Source organism: Patella vulgata, chromosome 5 (assembly GCF_932274485.2).
Source record: "Patella vulgata chromosome 5, xgPatVulg1.2, whole genome shotgun sequence".
In the NCBI taxonomy this organism is placed as follows: domain Eukaryota; kingdom Metazoa; phylum Mollusca; class Gastropoda; family Patellidae; genus Patella; species Patella vulgata.
Window position 1 is genome coordinate 58,612,171 of NC_065883.2, and position 27,524 is coordinate 58,639,694.

Consider the following 27,524-nt stretch of genomic DNA (forward strand, 5'->3'; position numbering starts at 1 on the left):
TAGGAAAATCCTTATGAATTTTCTCGGCCAATGCAGGGATCGAACACGCGACTTCCATTCTAGCCGACACTTATAGCTGCTCCGTGGATGCATTTATAAGATTTGCGTGATAATTTATTTTTATTTATTTGGCCCTAATAAAAAGTCCTAATTAGGAGATACTAAGTCCTAATTAGAAGATATTCCCAATTAGGACATACTATCTCCTAATTAGGCTTACTATCTCCTAACTTAGGTAATTAGCACTTCATCTCCTAATAAGGACTTACTGGGAATTTTTCAAATATTTATTTGGCCCTATACGCTTCCGTAGGATCGGAATACATGTATAAACTAGTTAATTGGTTTATTCGATTGGTATAATAGAGATAAAATACTATTATATTTCACAGTTTACTATAAATTGGTATTTCTAGATTGACATTAATTTCAAGGTTATGACATAAAATATTCATTGGTAATGAACACTGTTGAAGTTTTTAAATACAATAAGAGGTGGTGTTTGGTTTTCTAGAACGAGTAAGAATACTCTGCCTCGTGTGTTGACAGATTTATGTTCGGTGTGAGTCTGTAGGTAATTTGAAGGTAATAATCATGATCCCATTTATCCAGAAATCGGAAGCCCACTCGACACAAACTAGGTCATTTCGGGACTAAAACATGGTACAATTTTATTTTAATAATTCGCTTGCTCGTAGGGGTCTTTAGCAGTAGGAAGAAATCGGAGGACCCGGAGAAAACCCACGAGGTTGGACAGGCGACCCTACTCTTTGTCACGTACAATCAACGCGAAATGTTCACGACCTGAGATAGCGAGAAGTAAGACAAGCAAGGAAAATATTTTAGTAAAAAAAAAAGATAGATTGCGTCACTATCTATAGCACACTCTCTTTTGACCAAATGGGGTTGATGTGAAGGGCGGGCGCAGATTTCATTTTATATCAGTCGGTAAAGCCGAACTGCCTGAACATATTTATGGCCGATTAATCAAATGGACGGAATTTGGTATTGATTGAGCTTTGAAACGGGATATATCTAATTTGGACTGTTAAATCAACATTGTCTATATTATTTATTGTAGAATTTATCATCACGTCATTATATCAAAGCTTTATACAGGTTGGTTATTAACATAAGAGCATAGCGTATGAACAGCTGGGTATCCTTGTATAGTGGTGTAGGCAGGATGTCTGTTAATGCGAGCGGGGGTTGCCACAGAAATTAAATGAAATGGGGTTTAACGTCCTACTTTTCTACACCTGCTGAGCTAATAAAGACGGGCATAAGCCAAAATTATAGTGTGCTATGAGGGAAACAGCGTTTACATTACACCTTTTTAGCATGCAAGGCACGGCGGTACCTGGCCCTTTTCCGAGAACGTTTATTTCAGAGTAAAGTAAACAGGTCAATTTCTTGAAATTTGTCGCGACCTGGGCCCTGTTTCACGAAATTTTAACTGAAGATAAAATCCAAATTTTAGTAGATACTTCAATTTTGATTGGCTAAGCACGAACATCAATCTAATATCATCCAATCAAATTACTAAAATTTGGATTTTATCTTAGTTAAAATTTCGTGAAACAGGCCCCTGGTACCGTGTCGTGAACGGCACGTCTATCGCGGCCAAGTGTAAACGGGTTATATCTATTTGATAAGGCCAACTTCAAGTCTAGTCAATGGTCACGAGATGAAAACTGGGCAAGCGCTAATCCCAGCCCTAACCCTAACCCTGGACCTAGTCCCAATGCTTACCCTAACACTAACCTACAATCTCGCAACAATCACGTGCCCTAACCTTATTTACATCTCAGTGACCTTGACGAAAATTGAGGTGCCCTTAACAAATAGATTTAACCGTGTAAACCAGACTATTGTCCGGATAGCGGCACTACCGTTTACTCCTATTTCGAAGTCCAACAGTAAATATTTTTATCAAAATGTTTCGTAAGATAAGATTTTATCGTATCTAAACATCCCATTAGAGACAGCATTTACCCAAACTACCAAAATCTACGCAAAACCACCATTATTTCAACTTGTATAAGACAATAATTTATACCGATATTTGATAATATACCGTTCATTCTGCCAAACTGTCATTTTAAATTTACAATCGTAACTATTCTTAACGTTTTTGTGTAAAAATGCCCCTCAAAATGCCATTTCCAGGCAAGTTTGAAGTTGTAACCAAGGGAAATAAATCGTGTATTGCACGAAATCGCTTGCTTGGAAATTGCATTTTGAGAGGAATTTTTGAAACAAAAACAGGGCCCTACTAATCACCGGAATTTACCTACAATCAAGGGAATTCAGTTGAAAAAAACAAAATTCACTACGAAAACTTCCTATTTCTCCCACAAAACTAATTTATTGTAAATGTATAATCTATATATATATTTGTGACTGTCGTTTGTCTGTCTGTCTGTTCGGGGTTGGCGGCTACACTAGGTCTGCCCCGAGTCTGAAATTTGGGGTATAGGGGTAGCTCGGACCGGGGAGTAACATAGGCCAGGTGGCGTTAGTCTACCACTTCCGGTTTCGGAGTTATGATCCCCGAGCGAAGTCTGTCTGTTCGGGGTTGGCGGCTACACTAGGTCTGCCCCGAGTCTGAAATTTGGGGTATAGGGGTAGCTCGGACCGGGGAGTAACATAGGCCAGGTGGCGTTAGTCTACCACTTCCGGTTTCGGAGTTATGACCCCCGAGCGAAGCCGGGTATCCTGCTAGTACCTAATAATATAATGAATAACTATAGTTCAATCCCTCCACCGACCCGGGGAAGGCGTTGATAACAAAATTGTACGTGTAGGTGTATTTATTTGAAAGACTATCGGAATTCATTTCAAATGTATAACGTAGCCTATGTTACGTATACATTGTCTAATGAATAACTATATTTCGATCTTTCAAGAGATTTTATAATATACACGCCCATACACATTATTGTTATAGGTTTCCCCGCTATAGTTATTATCATTCACCAGAATTCACTTGAAAATATCAGAATTCCGTTTGAAAATTCCCCGATTTATCTCACGAGTATTTTCTTATCACAGGATTTCAGTTGGAAACACCGGAATTCACTTCGAAAACTCTCAATTTCTCCCACAAGGCCAATTTATTTTACATGTATAATACATAACAAAAAGAATAACTATTTCGATCTAACGACAGATCTCATCTGGCGGTGATAACAAAATTGTATATGAAACTATATATATTTTACAAAATGTTTCACTTAATGTTTTTACCGGATTATAGTCTAGCAATTGCCAATGGTACTTCATATTCCTGAAGCAATGGCCCAAGATATCCCTCTCTGGTCATTGCTGGGGTTGGCTTCTGATTTGAGGGTGTGTGTCTATTCTTCCCGTTCAATCAAATCTGTCCCAAAAACAGCAACATAACAGCCATTCGTTTAATCTGGGGTCTTCCCTAAAACTTTGGACAGTGATTTAAGGTATTAAAAACGGTGGTTAATTGGGCATAATAATATTAAATCGCGGGTCATGATGCAACGTTATAGTATATACATTTGGTCCAATTTGAAGCTCTGTTTAAAGCGTAATAGTTAGCTATTGGTTGTACCAAAATAACAGGACAAGCAGTTAAAGAGAATAGAGGAATGTTGTCGAAAAAAGTTAAACTTCAGCTCAGTCAAATTTTCACATTCACAATGAAACCAATCTAATTAAAACACACAGATCCTATTTCGTTTCGTCTTTTATAGTTCAAAATTTCGTTTTGCTTGTCTTAACAACACTAGGATCTGGAAGAGTTATTATAACAGGCGTTCTAGTTGTGGGGAATTAGCCAATGAAACGGTCTGTTACGGAGATTTCTTGACGTGTTCAGCACGGAACTGTGAGTCAACCCCTAGAAACGTCAACGCTGATTAATAAATCAATGTCTGACGTCATAGGGTCAAAAGCCCCTCTATGACCCATGACGCGACCTCCCTGTACAATTGGTCAGATCTTCATGTAGTCAACAAACAGGTTGAGCATAAATCTCAACTTCGTATCTACTGCAGATTAATTATTAAAATACCTACTGCAGGCCTACATGTCAACATCACCAGGTGCTGATATTAGGAATGATCTGTGTGGTTCAAGCAGAAATAGTGAAATCAAGGGTTGTTATCAGGGCCGTATCTATAGCGGGGGTGCAGGGGGTACATTGCGCCCCCAGAAAAATAAGGCGCCCCCACCCCATCCAAAAAAACAAAAATTATTTGACAATCTTTCAATTATAAAATAATACACTTGATTGTGATCACACAGTGAAACTCTTAAGGCACTGATCAGTCGAGTGGTTTTAAGGGCGCCCACACCCCAATGGGTTCGTTTGCCCTGATCCAAACATTCTTATATCACATACGTGGAAGCTATAGCGCCCCACCACTCTGCTGCTCCCCCACTTTTAAAATCATACATACGGCCCTGGTTGTTATGTGTTTTGTGTCTAACTAGTGGTACGTGACAACTCTCAAATAACAATCTGTTTCTCGCAATCTTAACTAAAGATAAAATTCAATTTTAGTAGATACTACAATTTTGATTGACCACGCACTAAAATCAATCTAATATTATCCAATCAAATTACTAAAATTTGGATTTTATCTTAGTTAAAATTTCGTGAAACAGGCCCCGGAATTGCTACAATGGATTATCTATGAAAACATTCAAACCATGAATAATGAGACTTTATTGGATTGGTTTTATTATAACGGAGTTAATTATTGAATAAACTTATTGGTTGTCTAAGGGTAGCTCATCTACACTGAGAACGTTTTGCTCCTTTTCAAGAAATTGTTGGTTTGGCACTTTACATGTAATACTGCTGAGTTCTAATCATACATGTACATGTCCATCGCAAGATGTATTAATGATCGAGTACTTGATTTCTTTTTATGTGATTTGTTTTTTCATTTCTTTAATTTCTTACGATTGTCTTGAGGGCGAATCCCGACTTTTTTTTAAAGTGAATTCTGCCGTGTTTATTGGTGTTTTTAAGTATTTTACTATTAATGCAAAATACAATTGAAAAGGAAGGTCTTGGGGGCGAATTCCGATATTTTCGAAGTGAATTCCGGTGTTTATATATTATGTTTTTAAAGTGACTTTCAATGATTTGGTCTTTTGTTTAAGTAATTTATTATTAATGCAAACTATTAGTAAATACAAAGGTCTGGAAGGCAATTCCGATATTTTCAAGGTGAATTCCGGTGATTCTGGGTGTTTTTAAGTAATTTATTATTAATATTAATGCAAAACAAAAGTAAATAGGAAGGTCTTGTGGATGAATTCTAATATTTGCAAAGTGAATTCCGTGTTCACAAGTGAATTCCGTGTTCACAAGTGAATTCCGGTGTTTATAACTACCCGCAAAAACGTTACGATTTTAAGTTAAAAATGCCAATCAAATATAATCAAATATAGATATAAATTATCATTATACCAGTTGACATAATGGTGGATTTTGGAAAATCGTGTTATTGGGCGTGTCCGCGTGCCCGTTAAATTATACAACTAAATATATATAGTTGCATCAAAATCTTTCGTGTGATTTCTGTACCAGAATTTATACCAAATAAACTATATCTCGATAACTGTCAGTTATTGGAATGTATAAATGTGATTTATTTATGTTTATTTATATACACAAACTTGTCTAAATAACTCTCTTGTCGCGTGTGTGTTCGGCCTACAGGTAAGCAGCTTTACTTCAAATGTCAAAACAAAAATTATCAATCTTATAATAAGACAAGTGGGTCAAATCAAGATACTCTTACAATGTGAATGTATAACTCATCATATGCCAGCTCAGTGTATATTGACATAAGATCTAGGAATTCTTCAGGTGATTATGTAGCTTATGCAATGTCTTGAAGGCCCGGGAAAATATTTGCATACCCGGCTAAGAGCGACAAGTAAATAAACTTAATACTTTGTATCTGATTATAAGTTTATACGCTTCGTTTAAAATCTTTGTGACAAAATTTATAAAACCAAATGTCGTTATTGAAGGATCAGTATAGTTTGTTGTTTTTTGTTTTTCTTTTGTTTGCATGGGGTTTTTTTTTTGGGGGGGGGGAGGAACAGAGCGGGGGGGGGGGATAAATAATAATCCGCGAAAAATATTAGAATTAAAAAGTATCTAAAATTCTATAATATAAATCCGCGATAAATAACTAACTTATAAGAATTAAAAAGTATCGAAAATCCATTCCCATAAACCGCGACCAACACTAATCCGACTTTAATTGTTATTTCGTCTAAGGCGATAGGTTAGTATTGATGATTTTATATCGAACGTATAGTTTTTGTTATTGTGTAGCAGAAGACTTATCCCCATTCAATAGTAAAACTAACAAGAAATATGATTGCAAATGGGTCGATATATAGACTACCTGCGATGGTTAATCATCTTAATCTTCACAATGGCATGTTATTACAACATAGGTCAGATGGATGTCGTAATATTTTGACGGCGCGAAGATGATGGTAACTATAATAAACATAGGCCTACTTTAAACATGCATTTTGCAAGAGCAAAATCTGCTTATTACAAGTCTTTCTTTAGGCCTGAAATGTTATCTAAATTATCAATTAGACATTAATTAACTTATCCAGACCATAATAAACTCTCGATGTCAAGGCTAACCTTCGATGTTGGCTGGATTAGATTCCTATATGCCGCTAACGGCCGTTGATAATTAAATCAGAAAGAGTGGATAATCGAGACTATGCTGTTTATATTAATGATTTTAGTAATGATGACCGAAACTATGCAAAAATTTCACCCGCTTCTTTCTCGGCTCATAGTGGATCAATTTGACTGAAATTTTCAGCAAATTACCTTTACACTATCTAGTTTTTAACTATTATAGCGAGAACTGCCATCTCTTTATCTTATCTCCCATAATGTATCTTTAATTTAAAAGTTAGCTAATTTGCGAATTATAATAATCGATGTATCGTGTACTGCAGGGTGCATATTGTACTGTCAAAACTCTAAAATCGCTGCTGAATTTTGTTGACCTATAGGGCTTGTTGGTTGTTTTGTTGTTGTTGTTGTTTTTGGCCTTCCCTTTAAAATTGAACATAATACAATTGACATCAAATACGTAAGTTCTATAAGAAGTTAGACAATATTTCACCTCTGGCAAAATGAGCACAAATTGTGCAAATTCAGCCCAGGAATGATGCAGCTTTGTTTTGGATTGGATTGGATTCATATTCGAGAGAACTTTTATTAATTTAGATGGAATGTCAATATAAGCTTTGATAAATGAATACCATTTGATTTGTAGTTGAATGGCAAGAGTTCAAGTGCTTTTTATAATGCAGGTGCTATAGACAATAATTTTACTAATTATTGGGGATATATAATTAATTTTATCTAGATTGAATCAATCATAAATCCTTAATAATTCTGTCTCATCAATTCATGTTCATTGTATTGACTTCTCTAATAGAAACACGAGCTCGTGTATTGCGTAGTCATCTTCTACTATTTATACATTGGCATGGAACCGTCTGATAGAAGTCTGTGGTCATTATAACAGTCTGCAGGCAGACTACACCTGACTGCCGCCATTTTAGCCAAGTCACATGATCAATGCTACCTTCCCTCGTCTACAAACTCCGTTATACCATTTACAATCGGCTGTTCAGCTGAACGTGTAGAGTAGAAGCCAATTCATCTACTTATATTTACATACACGCCACAGCTTCGATTAGAGGCGTTCGTTTTTATAGTTCAGTACATCAGATCGCAAAGCTAGACGAGATATGTATTTCATGTAATAGTATAGTCAAAACTAAAGCTTGCTAAACGTCGAAATAAGTCACTGGATGGACTGTTATAATAATATATTGTTATATTAGTGCTATATAACCCATTGGAATACACTGCAGTAAGGTAACTGGTAATATACACTATATCGACAGAAAGTACAGTATACACAACACAGTGTTAACTTGAATGAGGTAAAGAAGGGAGAAAATGACTTCTGTTTAAAGTAGAAACTATAGTGTGTTGTTATATACTTGTACACAAGATGTTATTTGGATGGAATAAGGCAATTGGTATTTGAAGTATGGCTGGAGCTAAACCAGGAGTTCATGTAGTACAGCTAAAACCTGTAGTGGTACCTGATTCCTTACAACATGGAAATAAATTTGTTAAATGGGATGACGTAAGTACAAATATAATCTTATTCTGTAGTTTGTAAAACTTGGAAGTTTGTAGTTAGTATGAACTTCTCCAATGAAATTAGACCCACTCAGGAATTTTGGCACCTTTGGTTGTGCCAAAGTTTTTATGACTAGACTTTTTACCATAATATTTGTGGATCAAAAGTTAACTTTCCTTTTGCAATAAGTGGCTCATAATTGCATAGATATCATACCTGAAATTCTTGGCATAATTTCATAGGATACTATTTGACTATAAGGGTCTGTGTGGCTGCAGTAGGCGTGTTGCAGTAATATAAACTATAAACCAACTTTATTCTTGACTTTCAGCTGAAACTATATACATATATATATATATATCTCATCATATCGAGTACAGGTACCTTGAACAGTCACAATCAATTATCTTGTAAGGAAGGCTCACAAGCAATGCATTTATAAGCAAGTACCAAAAGGTCATGTCACAGACCTGACTACATGTAATTCCAAATCATACAATTTCAAAAATAATATTATACTGTACACACTACATGGATTACAAAATGTAATTGTTTTTCCTGTGAAACTACATATCGAACAATTATTTCTCAGAAGAGTAAAAATGAACACAAATTATAAATCAATGATATTTATTCCATAATAAGATAAGATAAGATTTTTATTGTATCTAATAAGTTATGTCTCAAATAATTGGTGTATATTATTTCTCAAAAGTGTTAGATGGGAAGTGAGAATAAATACATAATTTGATAATTCAATTCAAGCATAGGCGAAGGAGCAATGTATTTCTGTTTTTCGGGCACAAAGATCAGAGAATGGGGAAACCCTTTATTTGTTTTTCTGCTTAACATATTGTAATTTATATTGTTGTATAATTGTGTAATTTATTAAAAATAAACAACCATCACAGTTTTGTAGAAAATTCGTTTTAGTTAATGATTAATTCATTCTGAAAATTCGGGTGACAAAGAATATTTTCGTTCAAATAGCCTCAGCTCCCCCCCCCCAACTCAATTAAGATTGGCCTCCTGTGCATTCAGAGACCTTATTGCAGATCTATGTACATTCCAATGTCATAATCTGCAACTCGTGAGTCGTATGCAAGATATAGGACAGCCTTTATGACGTATACCCCTATTATTCTATTTCATTTCTTCATACAAAGATGAATAAAGAATATATTTTAATTTAGACAAGTTTTATTTTCACCGACCATAACATATATTTAATAGACTGTCAACTTTCATTTCCATTAACATTATGCACCACACCCTATTATTTGTATGTAAGAAATTCACTATGCTATGGAATTACTATCAACCTCATGTGTATGATTGAACATTTACTTAGCAATGCATTTATATGATTTCTATAAAGTAGGTTAACAGATTAATAGTTGTGCCAGTACATTAATGTCTGAAGTATTGTGTTTCATTATTATGATAAAATATATGTTCAGGGTAGTTTATTTTGTCATTTATGATGTTAGAATTTGTATATTGTTGTACATGTATTTCTCAACTCTTTTTCTGCTAACGTACTTTAAATGAGATACAAAACAAATTTAAAATGATTATTATACATGCATCATAGGTATACTACTTAAAGATGCATTTACATGTAGGAGCAAAAACTGCCTTAAGTTTAGAAGGTCCTTTTTTCTGGCTTCAAATGCTATATAAATTATTATTTAGACATTTATTAACATGACAAGCCCATAATCAACTTTCTACATGTAGATCATCGGATGGCTGATATATTAAGTGGATTAGACACTGTCATATCTTCATTAAGCAATGAAATGGAAACTATATAGACTTCATTTATTATCATAGCAATGGTACTTGACAATTTAGACTACTTGTATTTACACTATTTTTGTCAAAACTTCAAACATTCATAACTTTGCTCTAAATAAAGTAATTTGACTGAAATTTCCAGTATATTCATTTTTCATTATCTGCTTCAAGCTGCAGTATTGTATCCAATCTGATTTTTAAAAAAATACAGATCTATATATATATATATATATATTTTGTTTCATTTTTTTATACTTTCGATGGCCTGCACTACATGATGATCTGACCGGTTTTTGTGAAAGGTCATGTCAGGGGTCATACGAGTCCTATGAAATCAGGCATTGATTAATCAACCAGCGTTAACGTTTCTAGTGGTTTACCCACAGTTCGGAACGTCGCACACCAAGACCTCGTTGTAACAGACCGTTTCATTGCCTAATCTCTCACATCAACCAGAACGCGGCTAATATAACAACTCTTCCAGATCCTAGTGTTGTGAAGACAAGTAAAACAAAATTTTAAAGTATAAAAAACGAAACGAAATAGGATCTGTGTTTTAATCAGGTTGTATTGTATCGATCACAGCCAGCACTTTATCAAAATCTTGCATCGTGCATCTTTAAGGCATTCACTGTATAAACAATTCTGAAGTGCAAGAATCACTAATGGCATCATTTGTTTTACCAGTAAAGGTACACATCAGTTTTGTCCGAGTTTGTTAACTCAAGAGTAAACAATTGATGTAAGCATAAAATTTGAATATATGAGATATATTTCCTTGACAATCATAATCCTAGATACATAATCATCAATTGAAAATATATTTGTTTACCGGTTCCCAAATATTAAAGGTAACTTGCAAGATAATGAAAGGAAAGGAGTATTGCATTCATCAAGGTACATGTAGCAACTCACTGGTTAACACTCTATGATTATTAACTTCTTAATTTATTGTTGGCTTATTAGCAAGTTTTTTTCCTCCCCTGGTCATTACAAATTCTTTTAGATAAAAATAAGTTAAAAGGGTTGAATAGATTATCTATTTGTGCTCGAGGGAACATATATTTAATTAATTAGCTTAATTTGATGATTTTTTTTTAAATGATGATCATCATTAAAGTAAACATGTACTTTAAGAATTGTTATGACAAAAATATTTTGTTGGATCTAAACTGCTAACAATTGATGCTTTTATAAAATTGACAAAAATGAGATCTTAAAGGAGCTACATGTATTTCTGTTATGAAATAAAGAAAACAAATTGATAAAGATGATGTCTGACCATGGATCTTATAATACATATAATATTATAAGGTCCATGACTATATCTTGTTTTCGAATCCCCGGTTGTACGTGACAAGGAGTAGGGTCGCCTGTCCAACCTCGTGGGGTTTTCTCCGGGTCCTCCGGTTTCCTTCCACTGCTAAAGACCCCTACGCGCAAGCGAATTATTGAAATAAAATTGAACCATATGTTAGTCCCGAAATGACCTAGTTTGTGTCGAGTGGACGTTAAACCCCATTTCTCTCTCTCTCTGACTATACCTTGTAGAGTAGGAAACTTTCGCATGGACAGTTGTAAATACTGATAAGTGAAACCATCTGGCCAGGCCAGGATTGAGTCCCAAGCTTTTACAGCATCATTAATCATATTGTAACAATAAATGTATATTATGTCTTTCAGTTATGGTTACAATTTTGTAATACAAATCATAATATACATGTACAAAGTTTTTAAAATATTTAGTAACTGTGCTTTTTAGTAAGTTGACCTTTTCAAGTACTAGTATTTGACCATATTATGATTATAGCAAATTATGACTAGTTACAAACAGATGTTGCATCGTGTAATACAAGTTGCTGGAACATGGTGGTTTAATATTGATCTTACAGTAACAAAACTAAAGCCTGTTTTCCATGTACAACGTCTCTTTATATATCAAAAATATTTTCTGATTTTTACAAAAATCAATAAAATATTACGATTTGTCATTGGACAGTTGCAAGTTTTCTTATTCATGTTAATGGGTTAATAAGATTAATGATACAATTAAGCATGGAATAAACCAGTGATTGTTGTCCCATATAACTGTGTCAGTTTTGTTAAGCATGGAATCTAAGAATAAGTATCATAAATTTGTGTTACTGTGTTTTGCCAGGCCAGGTAACTTGACAATGTATAGGTAAAAAAGAGGGCTTCAAAAGTGCCTGAAATGTTTTCCATAGCAATATAGGGGAGTTGAATGCTCGAATGGTTTAACGCTGTGGTTTAGAGCATAAGGTCTGTCATTGAATCAAGTGGTGTGGTTCCGATTCCCAGCTTGTTCATGGCAAGTAATAGTGTCGCCTGACCAACCTCGTGGGTTCTCTCCAGGTCCTCCCACTGCTAATAAGCATATTATTGAAATAAAATTGAACCATATTTTAGCCCCAAAATGACCTAGCCTGTGTCAAGTGGACGTTAAACCCTATTTCTCGATCTCTCTCCTTTGCTGAATTCCATTTTGTGTACTTTACCTTTCAGTTGTTAACATTGTTTTTACAAAAATCAAATTTGACAAAATGTGATACAACTTTTGAAATCTTGATTGATGTTTAAGATAAACTATTACATGAAATGAGACACATGGGTCAAAAAATCAACACATAACTATTCATAAATTCTTTATTCAAACACCCTTGATTTGATTGTGACCTTACACATTTACCAATCTGATAAAATGGCAAAGATATTTAAGATTTGAAGTAGATTTAAAGATACACGTATCATAATAGTAAAACAAAAAATCAAATTATATGCAGTTCTGATATGTTATTACCATTGAAAGTTGGGGATATAAAAAAGACAATTATGAGGAAAAGTAAGATCAAGACTCAAGTCGGTGACAAATTGTATTTTATTTTTTGTGCCCTATCAGTAAAGGGGTCTGTGATGTGTCATTTAGCTGGATCTGTTCACATGTATTGATTTCTCTAGATTCTTGTCTCCTAGCTACTTTCACTATCATTCAAACACTCCACAAATATAAGGTTACTAAAGACAATTTTTAATTCAAATTTTAAAAACAGGAAGGAAATATTATGTAGTTTAACATGAGATAAATATAAAATGTAGGTTATTTAATTTATATATAAATATACATATTATACATACATGTATATATTATATAATACATTTCATAATTTAAAGATAGGTTCCCAGAAAAGTATTTATTAGGTGGTTATTTCCAATAAAAGTATGGCAATTTTGGTATATATGGAAAGTAGAGATATCCATGCAATCTTACTAGAAAAATACTGGATGCCCTGAAAAACACTCTTTAATTACTTTCAGGATCAAATATTATTGTTTGTGTGTTTGTTACATCAGCTATTTAAAACCAATTTGAAAGCACCTACTGGCACATTGTTAAATATTGATTTTAGTAAATACCGATAAACAAATAAAAGCCATCTAGTAATGGTCTGATACTGTGCACAGGATAGATATATAAACATGTACATGTAGTCATTTATTGACTATGATGTCCATACTCAGTACTAACATCAAAACCATGTGCATTTGTTCATAAATGTATGAACTTATTTTTCAGTAATACGAATTTAAACCTATTAACGTGATTAGAACTCTCCTGTTAACTACATGTACATTGCCCAGGTCTTAAAATTAGAAGTGTTATCATATGTTCTAGAAATGGTACCCTGCCTCTTGCCCCCATCCATTGATAATAACAACAAATGTAAACGGAGCGAAAATTTAAACTTGGAATTTAGAATCCAATGTTACAGAGTATGCAGTACACCAGCAAATACAAAATCAGAACAAAATTCTTGTTTGCTTCATTTCCTGTGTTAACTTTTAAACCACAGTACAACCTAAAAACATGGTTATGGAACTTGTATTATGATTGACAGAGTGACCAGTTGTCTTGTCTCATACACAGGAAAAGAAAATTATAAAGTTGGTCTAATTTAATTGAAAGAATGATATTACTAGGTATACATGTACATGCAGTATATACTGTATAATTCCTATCCTATCTTAGGGAGCCATTGTAGCTCAGTAAGTAAGGTGCTGACTAACTAACTATTGAGTATGAAAGTTCCTGAGGATTTTACAACATGATTTCACCATGTCAGTGGTGCAGGATAAAGCGGCTAGTTGTTCAGATGTGACGAAAAACTAAGGTCACGTGGTGTGCACAAAAAAAAACCACTGACAGTTTGAATTCCAAAAAAGGGTTAGCCATAGCATCACTGTCTGGGCAAAATTACCCTTATAGCACACCATATTTATCAGCCCAGTCAGTACAGGAAAGTAGGACGTTGAACCCCATTTCATCTCATTCATTATCCTTTCTCCAAGATGATAGACCTCTTAAAGAAGGTAAATTTATGGTGTAGAAGAGACTGAAAATAATCTGATCCTTTGAAGGATTGTAAATACAAATAATTAGATAGCCCAGTCTGATATCTGTCAAGGAGACTAGGGAAAGAGTTGGGTTAATTTGGAATATTACCGGTAATTACATTTGTTAGGTGGCTTAATGATCTTCCGCGTGCCGCTTAGATCATAAGGTCTGTCATTGAGAGGGGTGGTTTCGATTCCCAGGTGACCTTCGGTTGCACAGATTTTCGTACTATAGTCGAACTATCTGCATGCGAATGACATTTAGTTCAACCAGTGGTCGTGACCAGCCGTACCATGCGATAAAGCACGGTCGGGATAGTTCAAAGATGGCTGACAAAACTGACACTTGAGAAGATTTTCTGAAAAATATCATAAAATTACGGATTGCTGTTGCGTTATTTATACCTTGGTCGGTATTATAGGGTCCATGTTAACACCTGAAAGTTAGTGAATGGGCATTGGAGTATAGATGTTAAGTTTGAATTTTTTTTTCATCTTTTTTTGATGAATTTGACAGATTAGGATCTTCTTATTCAAATATATATAGGCCCACAACAAAAAACTACGTGTAAAATGATCTAGTTGGTTGGGTGACATTAATCCAATGAAAAATATTCTGATATTGACTAATCCTATTTGTAACCTATTTTAAGCTTGCTTTCACATCGCAGTATGGAAAATTAACCAGTTTTTAAAAATACATGAGTAAATAGGAGAAAATATAGCAGGCGGAACAACTGACATGGTTGCCACCATATTGAATAGTCAATGGCTAGGGCCATTTGCGTTCGGGTGCTGGTTCAGACTGTAGTCTCGACCATAGTCTACATCCGAAGGTCGCCCATGATAAGGTGTAGGGTTGCCTGTCTAACCTCTTGAGTTTTCAAAAGATATAAAATTTTACCATATGTTAGTCCCAAAATGACCTTGTTTGTGTAGAGTTTCTCTCTCTCTCACATTTGTTACAAAATGTTCTTGGTAAAATTTAGGTCTTAATTCAAGTATATTTATTTTCATTATTAGTTCACTACATGTACATTGACTTTAATTGTGCAATTTTATCATCCTCCTCTTCAAAATTATAATTGAACCTGTAATAAGTAAATAACATCATTATTAATTATAGATTTATTTTCATACAATTTGTTTGTGATGCAGTTATAATTATCTATAAAAATCAGTCTAACACACATACAATGTACAATCCAAGTGCCATTTGGTATAAAAAACCATAAATGACAGATTGTAATTATAATGGAAATTACCCCGCCATAAAATGATACATTTTTTATATAATGTGGGATCTTCTGAATGTCACATTTCGTTCATATTTGATGGAGGTGAAATTGATTTTCTCTATTTGGGTTAATTGCGGAGAATTATGCTCATTGCATGATTTCCATTCTCCTGGAGCCCCATTTATTAGTGTCGCAGAATTATCAATATTGTGTGATTGGAACTGACTGTGTGAATCGAACTGCTCTACAAGTGTTTTATGTCTTATGGTTTGAAAAATATTTTATTTATAAGAATACCTAGATTATTTGAATGTTGATTTCATTAAACATGCATTATGCAAGAGCTAAATCTGCCTATTGCAGGTCTTTCTTTAGGCCCGAAATGTTTTCTAAATTATTAATTAGACATTAATTAACTTATCCAGGCTATAATCAACTCTCGATGGCATCAGATTTCTTCGATATTAAATAGATTAGAACAGTTCAGCCATATTTTGATTTAAGCTAAAAGTGGAGGAGCGAGACATAGCTTCAAAATCTTCGCTCGCAATAGAGTAATTTTAATGAAATTTTTAAATTATTAAGTTTACATTATCTATTTTCGAACTACATGTATTGTAGCAAGAATGGCTGGCTTCTTATCTAAATCTTACATAATGTATCTTTAATATATTAATACAAAGAAATGCAATAATTTACTGGTCTATTTATGGTACATAAATATTTGAAAAAATACAACCATAAATAGCATACCAGGGATGGGTATAAATGTATTCAGTACTCTGCAGTCATTTAATAGCATGCTAGTTACAAATTAAAAGGCAAATTAATACAGAAATGGAAATTTTTATTTTAAGGAACTTACTCGTATGTCATGAACTCAGCATTAGCACAGAGTCCCTGGACAAAAGTACAAGAATTATTAGCTATTTGATCTTAATACCAAATGAATGAGAAGTGGTGTCAAATATTCTAGCCCATAAATTCACACACCACTGTCAAAATTTAGTTTGTTTGAATCAATAGATCAATACAGCCATGTTTAACGATGGAACATGAAGACAGAAGAGAAGCTAACATTTTTAGCTGTCAATGCACCATAATACTTGTAAAGCATATCATCAGAAAATGGTATTTGTGGGTCTTTCATCCTTATTCCAATCAAAGCCCATTCCTCAAGAACTATTTGTTCATGTATGTCCAGTCCTGTGTTTATTTAGTTGAGGTAACTTACTATAACTACATGTATATGCCATGCACAATAAAACCCTAATAATCTACGCTATGAATATATTTTCTAATGATGATGCCATAATTGGTTTCAAATTTACGGTAAAGAAATATACATTACTTATTATAATTGTTACCATAGAGCCTGATATCAATGGTGGAATATCTCAAGGTCACCAAATTTGACAATGTCCCTCTAAGATAACAAGTACAAGCTTTCTATGGATCAGGAACCGAGTAAGCCGTCATGGCTGCCATCTTCATGTTTTGTAAATGTTCTCATTACTGACCCACCAAAAAATATGCGATAACACCTGTTGACTGCCCGAACGACTTAGCTGCTGTGAGTATGTCTCGTTGTCTGGCAGCCTATCTTTAAGAATGAGATTAATACATGTAAATTGTTAGGTTAGAGTGAGGATGTTTTAACATTCTGTAAAGGTAGCGGGGGTGGGGGAGAGTAATTCTAAAGTAATTGTGAAATGAATGAAGTTATCAAGTGTGATTATTTATGTTCTGGTGTGAAGTATATACATCACAGTGATCAACAATAAGTACCTGTAAATACACCTACATCTCAACTATTAGTATGTGTGTATATGTAAATATAGATAAGCAAGCCACACGGAACATGAAGGTGGACTAATCACGCCATCCAACCAGCCTCACATGTAGCCAACTTTTCATTTCTTATGCAGCGTTTATCCACAGTTCTCTTTCTTGACAGTAATCTTTTCTAGCCCACAATATTTCGGCAGTATTAAATAGGATGTTTCAAGATGAGTCCTTATTTACTGAGTAATTAGGTGGCTAGTATAGGATAGGAAATGAGGTTTATAAGGTCAATTAACAAATAACTTTAGTACTCACTAGGATGTGGAGAGTCAAACTGACCCTGTTTTTAGGAACAGGGGTGAATTTCTGTGTATAAATTAAATATATGTCATGCACAGTTAAAGGAAGTTTCGTCTGGACAAATACAGAACACTAAAAGAGTTAAATCATTCATGAATATGTAATTTTCTTGCCACCAAATATAAATCTATGACAACGTAATGATTACTGTCTCCTTCACATGGATATCAAACATACTCTTAATTGTACTTCAAACTTATAAATCAGAGGATATTTATTAATCAAAATTTCCAGTCTAAACATTGATAAATACAGCCATTTTTAACGATTTAGTGATCCGTTTACAAACAAGGTGTCTATTTTCCTATGTGGACCAAAGTGACGTCTATTTCTCATTGACAAAAAATATCACTAGACCAGCTTTACAGTAGCTTGAATGATATTTCCGAACACGAAAAAATCTATGATAGAAATGAAATGAAATTAGTTTTTATTAAGGATTAGCATATACTTCCTTTTCAAATATGTACTAAATTTCCCTTAAATTCTTCACCTACAAATTAGTTCTGAAAAGGTCACCTCCGAGCCCCAAAATTGTGCAATTCTGGCCATACATGGACACCAAAGCCACAATACACTACAATGACTACATGTACATGCATCTGGATCAGTGGAGTGCAAAGAGGCGGACAGAATTAGGGGCAACTACCCTCGGCATTTGAAATTATATCTTTTAATTTCTTTGTACAGACTGCCTTACTTGAATTTGGATGCAAATTTTATTTCATCTGTTTCCACTGATTCATGGCCCCATACTTGAGTCTTGGGGTGGGGGGGGGGCATACAATCAAGGAGTTGGCCTGAGACAGCACCAAACATCTATGGATGTGCAATTTGCAAGATATTTCAGTATGAACTATGGTTGGAGGTAAATTTAAGCACAAATTTCCGGAAGTAAACAAGTGTATGCGAGATTTTGTAAAAAAATAAAAAATTTTGAAATCATCTTTAACTCTTCATATGTTTTTCATTCAATCAATATCACATCAGTATGGTTTTAAAATCTTCTTCATGAAAATAAATCATTAATATTGAATTTTACTATTACTAAAATATAAGCAATTAATGTATCTGTCCTTGATTGTTATGAGAATCAAAGACTGTGTTGTTGTCAACTATATTTGTATTGTTTCTATCCTGTTGGTGATGTATGTATAATAAATCAATGTAAATTGCTCAATCACCACATTGTTAATGTACAAAGATATAGATATACATATATTTAGACCTTAATCTAAAACATGTTTGTTTCTTAACCTTTTCCAGTCTTTTTTTCTCAGCAATGTGTGTTGAAATTAGATTTGTACACATAGATAGTTTAAAGCTTCTTTGATAGGCTTGGAGTAATTGAACATTTTAATACAAGGTACAATATTCTTGATACACAATTACCTGTCAAAACCTTCATAGTCTTAAAGCTAATAAAGAAATCCTAGATATTTTTTGTTTTGGCCTCAATACAGAACAAGGGCAATATATACATACATGGTTAATGTACATAAGTTATGAGAAAGCCAACTTTAATGTATGATGATTACCTTAATTCTTTGATGTTATCTTTTTACATGTGTATGGACTGATTTTCTAAACAATAAATTAAGTGTGACAGATTGATTTTTTCTGGGATTTAATTTCAAAGAAATGTGGTTCTTACCACAGTACAATATAACAGACATGTATTGAGTATAAAATCTTTTATGTTCGTAGCTTAGATATTAAACCTTTTACGAGTTTCAGAAAGAAGAAATAGGCTAGCATTGATTTTTTTGCAGCAACTTAACAGTGAGTTACAACAGTACATGTCAAAAAAATTGTAGATATTACAGACTTTAATTAAAAAGCAATTTGTGCTTTAATATTGATTTTTTAATTGAATAAGTCTGGTAACTTAAGATTTTATATAAATCCTTATCTTAACTAGAACCATTATCTTATTACTGTAGGTATACATATCAGGATGCACACAGTTCATTGGGTACTTAAAGTAAAAGTCATTTTAAAAGTTAAAGAGCACCTTAAGTGAGAAAACAATATTATATGTATGTATAGTCAGTGGTTACTATATATACATTACGGCAAGTTTACACCGATCTGAATAATATTAACTGAGCCATCTTCACTCAAAGTCGCAAATATAGACCTCCAGTAAAAACGACTTTGCCAATTATGGAAACACTTTTAATCCCCTCAGACGCCAGTGATGTCACATTGACCGAATGCATATTAGGAATTGTTATTTCTTAATTACCTATACACACCTATAATGTACTCATTAACGCCTGACTGCTTCCTTAATCCCCTAATGAAATAAAACAATTAACTACAGGCATAATTTGATTTGTAATTTATTTTAATTTTAGATCCTGTCTAGAATATGTTTTAGGCAAGACAAATAAAATATGTTGTTTCTCTGGCCCCTCACGCACCCAAAAATGGATGTGAGTACAGTCTTTATATTGGTCTTGATGAAAATAATACATAACGCCCACCCAAACATTGACACATAAGTCCTAAAAAAAATATGTCAAATGTGTCTACTTAATCTACGTCATTATCTTGTGGTTTCCCCGTTTTCGGACATTTTAATCTTCTTGATGTCAGCCGACAGCCTGTGGAAACTAGTCATATCCTAATAGTATATAACACCCCAAATCAATGGACAGTAATTATAACGTTCAAAATGCTTTGCGATACTTATCTACTGCCCAGTCGTTTACCAAGCATGAACATAACGATGCTGACACATCTATGACCGCTGGTACTACTTGAGTTCTGTGCCGTCATACAATAATGTAATCATTTTATTTCGTAAGAATTGACACGTCTGACACCCAGTTTGTCATTATACAATATTTTAACCATTTTCCATTAACCGACAACAAAATATTCCGTACATATGCACACATATATCCATATGAATCGCTGCCTATTAACACCTTTAACTTTTTTCCTTATTGCAACTACGTCATTTAATACTCCATACAGTGGCACTTTTACATGATCTCGCTGTTGCATTGAATTCATCGTCTACAGTGCTACTTACTACAAAACTAGTAAAATGGTTGATTTGGGCGGAAAATACCTGTGAAAGGTCACTTACACCAATAACAGACATGATAATACGCGGAAGTTGGCTATGTCTTTCTATGGTAATGCAGCATTTTAAAATTCACTTTAAAATATTCCAGTCACAAATATGTGATCTGTAACAATTCAAGTCGAGAAAGACAGCTCTTAAAAATGTTTTAACTTATAGTGATTTATAGCTGCTTATACGTTCATAATTATTATGAAATCATGATTAGGTCAGTCAGTATGTTAATTGAACATGTCTAGTCAAATGGCCGTGTGTATAGACAGTGATACGTTCGTAATAGTGTATATTCTATGTGTGGTCTCTGTGACATCACCAGCCAATCAAACAATTAAGGTTGTAATTGAACAATTAAATAGTGTTTTCGTGTGTCCGATACTTAAACGTTAATATGTCGATTAATTTTAATCAGATTGGTGTGAACTTGCCTTAATGTGTATATTGTAACCACAGGCTATACGTACATATAGTATTGTTTTCGCACTTGATGCGCTCTTTAAGCCTCATTATATTTTCCATATACAACATATTAAAGTCATCCATTAAAAATGCACTATGTAATATATAGCTAAAGAGATGGCCATTCTTTTTATAATAGTTTAAATGAACTAAAGGATAAAAAAATTTCAGTCGTATTACTTTAGGTATTCTGAGCAAAAATATGTGAGTTTGAAGTTTTAAAAAGATTTAGGCTAAATAATCTTAATTGTCCAGTGGCATTGTTACAATATTAATTAAATTCTTGAATATCCATTTTAGCGTTAAATTATTAAATTTTGTGGGTGTTCTAATCGATTTTTAATATCTCAGCCATATAATGGTCTAGAGAGTTGATTATGGGCATGTCATGTAAATAAAATTTCTAAATGATAATTTATATAAGCTAGAAAAAATACCTGCAATAGACAGATTTACAATGTTGCTCTTACATAATGCATCTTTAATTTATTTCAGTCTTGATTCTAATTTTCATAGTAAGATATGACTTTTAATAGTGTAGTTAAAATCGAGTTAAGTGTTCAACTAATAAAAATGAAATGGATGCCACATGTTCATGTATAAATGAAAATTACAAGATGTTTATGTAAAATAAAAGTGTCTATTTAAATGTGTACCGTACATATTTTGTTGAAGGTGCATGGAGTTCCAGATTTCACAGGGTACCTGACGGTTTATGTTTGACAATAAAGAATTACCCATTCTCAAAAATTAGGGTCAGAATAACATAACAGGGTTACTTAACTCACATTAAGAATTTGTGCTTATTGTATGTACTTATGTATTATGACTAATGAAAACTTTGATAAAATTGACAACCTCACTATTGTAAGCTTATAGACATGGTTATCTAGACAATATCTCAGTTATCAGTTTTACGAAATAAAAAAATCCATTTCTATTTCATCGAAAATTTATCGCAGCATTTCCGTTACGACTAGGATAAACATTTCTAATTCCACACAGAATTAACCATTTGTATTCACTAAAAGATACCAGGGATGGCTCCTTTAAACTACTACAAACATATCCAGGTTATCCAGGCACCAAATGACGCATTGATTTGTAATGTATATAGAGACGGATAATAAGTACACCATTGAATATAGAATAGTGTATATAATATGATACAAGCTTGTCACTATCAAGACATCGTATATTTGTTATTTATTAATAACAATAACTTGTCAATAACAGATGACATTTCACATAGTGAAGGCTTGGATAAATAATTTCATGGAAATGGACACATCGTTTTCATTCAATGTCTTAAATCAATATGTTCTTGGACAGTGCAGATATTAAGGAATAAAACCTACCCTATTCTTCAGTTTCTAGATATATCTTTTTAACTTTTTAACATGCACTATTGTTAGTCCGGTGGGAAGGTTATTTGCATACAGAAAATAAATCTATAGGGAATCCCAGTAATGTGACATCTAACTCCTAACCCTAATCAAGGAAGGAAGGACACCAACAAAAGCTTGTTTTACAATGCATTCATAAGGTATTCCTGTAATGAACACATGACCAACTATCCATGTGCTCAGCAGTAAACATGAATATTGCACATGGATCAAACAATATATACTCAGAAAAGTTTGCAAAGTTGCAACCTCTCTGTCTTGAATTATGGGGTACAAATTTTGTTAGTTTCATTTTAAGGGGTCAAAGTGATTTTGTGATAGGAAGCTGAAAATATTTGAGTTTTCCAAGGACACACTCATCCAAACATGGTTACCGGCTCTTGGAATGTGGGGGGGGGGGGGTTGGATGGCCAAATGGTTAGCATGTGCACGCTGTATCATGAGGCCTGTCATTGAGTCAACTGATGTGGTTTCGAATCCCCGGTTGTACGTGACAAGGAATAGGGTTGCCTGTCCAACCTCGTGGGTTTCCTCCCACTGCTAAAGACCCCTATGTGCAAGCGAATTGTTGAAATTAAAATTAAACCATATGTTAGTCCCGAAATGACCTAGTTTGTGTCGAGTGGAGTTAAACCCCATTCCTCTCTATCTCTCTCTCTCTCTCTCTCTCTCTCTCTTGGAATGTGTATCTACTTGTATCATTTTCTGCATCATTTTAGGGAGCTGCTATTTGTAGGTCGGTTGGGGAGGTTCAGGAATTTCCAGAATGTGCACAATACCTGCTTTATATAAATGAGTATTTTGGGGAATACTAACCCTAACTCTCTTTAGAGGGGTTAAAGGTAAATTGGATCCAAGTTCAGTCTTCTAAAAAGGGTTAGGGTTAGTATTCCCCAAAATACTCATTTATATAAAGCTGCCATTGTGGACTCCGGAAATTCTCGAACCTCCCCAACCGGTCTACAATTAGCATCTTCCATCATTTACACATGTTTGGCCTTGTTGATGTTTTGTTGTGCTGTCATCACACAATTGTCTATTTTGATGTACATTTCGTGTACCAAATATTGTTGACCAATATACAAATTGTTGGTGCATATGAAACACTGTAAGACTTCTCACAGTTTGTACATAACAGCATCCCTGATAATACACAGTACATGTATGTCCTTTTTCATTGCAAAAGAAGAGTTATTATCAATTAGGCTGAGTTGTAATGTTGATATACACTATACAGCCATCATTACCACCATATGCTTTAGCCTATAAGACTGTACAGTGATGTGTTTTCCATATAATTAACAAACCATATAACATGATTTATAAACATTGTCTAGAAGTTTATTGGAAATCACCAGAAACTGATAATAGACACATATAATACGTTATATAACATAATCACTCTTTACTTAACATCATATAACTATATACATGATAATACATGTATATACATATTATATACATAAAACATTACCTAGACCTGGATATTACGAGGTATTATTCCCCTCTGAAAACAACTTTAACTTCTATAAAAATTATAAGTCCAAACCTCTTTGATTTTATCTGTTGTCTTCAGGGATGTCAAACTGTGTGGGTTGAAAATTTTACATCAAAATACAAAACCAATGTTGACACAGTAAGCTAAAATCTACTTAATTGTATGAAGCTTGAACCATCACTAAACAATATACAATGTATCACATCAGATCAATTGAGTACTTTATTAATACATTTATCTTTTTTTTAAAGCCTGTTTCTACCTAAAATTAAAAGCCAGCTGACTTCAGCTTATAGCCTGTTCAGAGGCTTAAGTTGAACTGGTTTAAAACCCCTGGGGATCGTTAAACCAGTTTAACTTAAGCATCTGAACGCAAATGTGGGGCAAATAAACCAGTTTAAAAAACCCAGCTCGCGACCTGTCTTCGAGAAGGCATTTTTATGTTAAACTGGTTCATCTTAGCTGTCTGAACGGGTTAGCTTAAAAACCCCAGCTCCAGCTTGCTTTGAGCATGCGCAGTACGCAGTAAGTTACATTCCCGTGAAAATATTGGGGTCAGACAGTTATCGAAAGCGTGCGAGAACCAAATAAAGAATATGAAGCTACCCATGTGTAGTTAACTCTAACCTCCGACCGAAGAGGTCAGAATAGTTAAACTGGTTTGGCTTATAGTATGTGTGAATACAACACGACGCTGTCTTAAAAACCCCAGCGATTATGAACTGATTTAAAAATAAGCGTCTGAACGGGCTATAAATCTTTGAGAGAAAAAATAGCCCCATCATAGAATAGCAGTTTGATTTTTGTTGATTGGATTTGTCATTTTCAGTTCTTGCAATCCCACCCCCCAATAGAATATTGGGGTTTTATCACTCCATAGCCATATTAAAGCAACAATGCACTTATACAACATATAAACATCAGGCTTTTATACAGAGCAGATCATGTCTGATCATAAATGCCAGAAGATATATCTTCATTTCAGACCATTTGCATGATATTGAGATCTGAATCTGATAAACACTAACTTGAAAATACTGGTACTCTTGAGACTGTGAGTATTACACTAGACTGATGACATTTTAAAAGCCCATGTTTAATGGGGATGGATAATGTTGTCTTTTTAATGCGGTACATGAGGGTCTATATTTTCTATTCGCAAAGAAGGCAATTTGGCCTGTCCAACTTTGTGGGTCTCTTCCCACAGCTAAAGACCCCTTTGCGTTCAAATGAATTATTGAAATTAAAATTGAAAAAATGGTACATGTAGTCCAGAAATGACCTAGTTTGTGTCAGGTGGACCTTAAACCCCTCCTCTCTCTCTCTGTCTCTTTCTCTCTCTCTCTCTCTCTATGACCAGGCAGTTTTAGAAAGTATTTAATGTGTCATGGTTAATATTAATTAGGGGTAGAAGCTAATTAGTTAAGTAATTAATCCATTATTGTTTATTTATGTTAATGTCTCTAGTGATAATCCTGTATAGTATATGTTTTTATGTCAACACTTTAGCTTATGCATTTATAGTTAAAATATAAAAGTGCTAATGTACATAAATAGGCAAGTCATTAGGTCACCTGACATAGTAGCCGCTATGTGGGTCATCTACTGTGCTGGAAGAGTACATTGTATGTATTGCATTATTGTCATTTGTAAGATATAAGTTCCAGTAATTAAAAGATTGAAGAACCATTCCAGACTTATTATAGTTATTGAAGAACCTAGCGGTTATATTTTACTTCAATCTGTCAATTTATGTATAAGTATTATAATTAAATATTGTAATATTGATTCTACACTGTAATCAAATGCAAAATGACAAAACAGTATATTAGTATATACGGTTCACAATTCTATGGAATACAATTACTGCTTATTACTGAGCGATGTTTTGACTAGAATACTCTAATCTTTATCAAGCAATGATAAAATATAAAATATAATCAGACAATATGTACATGTATAACACAACACTTGGTTAATGCTTACCAACCAGAGACACCCTTTTAATTACCTTAAAGGAAACCTAACTTAATTAGCCTCGTCAAAACGTCACTCAGCAATAAGCAGTAATTGTATTCCATAGAATTGTGACCTGTATATTCCAGTTCAATTACTAAATGCCATTGAAACAATTTATCAGACATCAGTGTATTAGTATGTTAATCAAATCAATGTGTGATCCAATAGCAACTTCGTGTCAATTGCTCCGAAAACAGTAAGCATACCTTTAAGTCCATTATCCACTTTTCCCTCACTTTTTAATATGCCAGAGTGGTGCGAGAAGAACCTTCAGCATATTTTAAGTCAACGAAAACCATGATCCACCTGTGTATGCATTGGAGTGCATGTAAAAGAACCATAGACAGTTGACAGAAAACTTTGATGTCTATCTATGCACAATTCACATGTGAACGTTAGAAAAAAGTAACCATATGTTAGTCTCAAAATGACCAAAGTTTTGTGTTGATGAGACATTAAACCCCATCCTATTCCAATTAAGGTATGCAGCAGCAGAAATTTACCCAGTATTGTCAATATTAGAATCCAGTATATTGTGTACATTATTAATGTGTGTTTGCATGTATTTCAATTATGACGTGACACCCTGTAATTACTGAAATGATGAAAGAGAATGCATTGTCCTTAATTTATAATATTAATTAAGTTTCTGTTACTGTACTTCTGGGGTCATGACCAGAGGAAAAAAAGTGTGTTAGATTAAGATTGACATCAAATGTTCTAGTTGTAATGATGAAATTAATGTTGTGTAATGTTTCCAGGTTGAAAACTATATTCATATTTTGCAGAAATTTATAGGTTTAAAGTGGCAGCCACCCCGAATAGCATTATTCAAGAATATTGCAAGTATGGGAACTTGATATGCATATTCCGGAATTAGTATGATTACAAGCTGATTAATGACAACAAATTAATCTGACTTACATAGATTTACTGCTGCTTTAAACAAATTTCAATCCAAAAATTCTTCAATTCCATTCAGTATCTACAAAGATGTATTTAACTGAAAATTGCCCAACATTTGTCATCATCTGCCGACAATATAAACAATCCAATGCCACTTATAAGTTTTGGGGGGGGGGGGGGATGGCCGAATGGTTAGCATGTGCACGCTGTATCATACAGTCTGTCATTGAGTTTTATGTGACAATGAGTAGGGTCGCCTGTCCAACCTCATGGGTTTTCTCCAGGCCCTACGGTTTCCTCCCACTGCTAAAGACACCTACGTGCAAGCGAATTATTGAAATAAAATTGAAC

At 33.9% G+C, this 27,524-nt stretch overlaps 1 protein-coding gene across 2 annotated transcripts in view; it reads left to right on the forward strand.

The window, feature by feature from the left end:
- Positions 1 to 7,665: 7,665 nt before the first annotated feature.
- Positions 7,666 to 27,524, forward strand: part of LOC126821393 (1-phosphatidylinositol 4,5-bisphosphate phosphodiesterase beta-1) — a 96,352-nt gene continuing 76,493 nt past the window's right edge. For both annotated transcript variants that reach the window (XM_056100952.1, XM_050549805.2), the window contains exon 1: positions 7,666 to 8,201. In XM_056100952.1, coding sequence (XP_055956927.1) covers positions 8,103 to 8,201 — 99 coding nt within the window. In that variant the 5' untranslated portion in view covers positions 7,666 to 8,102. The remainder of the gene's footprint in view (positions 8,202 to 27,524) is intronic.